A 1226-nucleotide genomic window follows, 5' to 3' on the forward strand; every position below is an offset into this window, starting at 1 on the left:
GTGGAGCGTGGGCTGAGCTGGCTGCTCCTCCTGGCTCTTCTAGGGGGTCAGTGCTGGGAGTTAGAGACCATGAGGAAGAGGGGACAGGAGAAGTTGAAGCGGAGGCTGAGAGCCAGTGTCCTGACTGTTGTGTCCATGTTTGCAGTTGTTCAGTTTGAGGAGAACCTGGTGGAGTCTGGGGGAGACTTGGTGCAGCCTGAGGGAGACTTGGTGCAGCCTAAGGGGTCTCTCAGACTCTCCTGTGCAACATCGGGGTTCACCTTCAGCAGCTACAACAAGAGCTGTGTCCTCAAGGCCCCGGGAAGGGGCTTCAGTGAGTTCCAGGAATTAATGCTAATGGTGGTAGCACAGGCGTGTGAACTCCGTGAAGGGCCGAATCACTGTTTCCAGAGACAACGGCAAGAACTCGCTGTATCTGCAGATGAACAGCCTGAGGCCCGAGGACACCGCCGTGTATTTCTGTGTGAGAGACACAGTGAGGGGAGCGGGTGTGAGCCCAGACACAAACCCTGCAGGACAGGAGGGGGCTGGGCGGATCCACTGGGGCATGGTCAGGACCCAGGGGCCCAGGACAGCAGGAGGCACAGGAGGCTCACAGCACAGAGCACAGCCAGAAGCAGGTGCAGGGTTTGGGTTGGGGCCTCCTGCCTGGGGCTCCCTCTGCAAGGCCTCAGCTCCCCAGGTCACCACATCTCCCCAGGTTACCCACATTCCTAGGGCGCCCCAAGGAGGAGGTGACTCCGTCACAGTGAGACCTCCCCTGGGACAGGACCCTTCACCAGTCCCAGGTGCCTCTGCAGAACCTTCACACCAGAACCCCATGGGCTCCTCATCCCCGTGTCCAGGTCAGATCCCGCTGGCCTGGCACAGGTGACGCTGTCCACTCAGTGCTCCAGGACAGAAAATTCCAGGAACTTCACTCCCATCACACAGTGAGCACTGAAGAAACCAGTCCAAACCCTGGTGACGAAGGTGGGGACCCCTGGAGGCCCCATATTGTCTCATTATACTCTGAGCACCCCACACCACATTCTCTTCCACACATACCGAAACGCACCACCGAGGGAGCCCCTGGGTTCCTCTGGGCCATGGTGACTGCACAATGGCCACCTGGAGAGACGCCGGAGCCACCCTACATGACCTGGTGCTGAGACATGGGCAGTGCAGGACACTACACGGTGCCAGGCCACCCGACAGGTCCCCCAAAAGGCCCCCCGATAGGCCCC

General features: G+C 60.0%; 1 gene segment (V, D, J or C); it reads left to right on the forward strand.

The window, feature by feature from the left end:
- The first annotated feature begins 69 nt into the window (after nt 1–69).
- Nucleotides 70–1226, forward strand: part of LOC105854665 — a 2699-nt gene continuing 1542 nt past the window's right edge. Inside the window, 2 exon segments of the V gene segment in view lie at nt 70–317; nt 352–464. Of these exon segments, the coding sequence occupies nt 70–317; nt 352–464 (361 nt within the window).

This window comes from Condylura cristata, unplaced genomic scaffold (assembly GCF_000260355.1).
Source record: "Condylura cristata isolate star-nosed mole 26May11 unplaced genomic scaffold, ConCri1.0 scaffold00117, whole genome shotgun sequence".
NCBI lineage: Eukaryota > Metazoa > Chordata > Mammalia > Eulipotyphla > Talpidae > Condylura > Condylura cristata.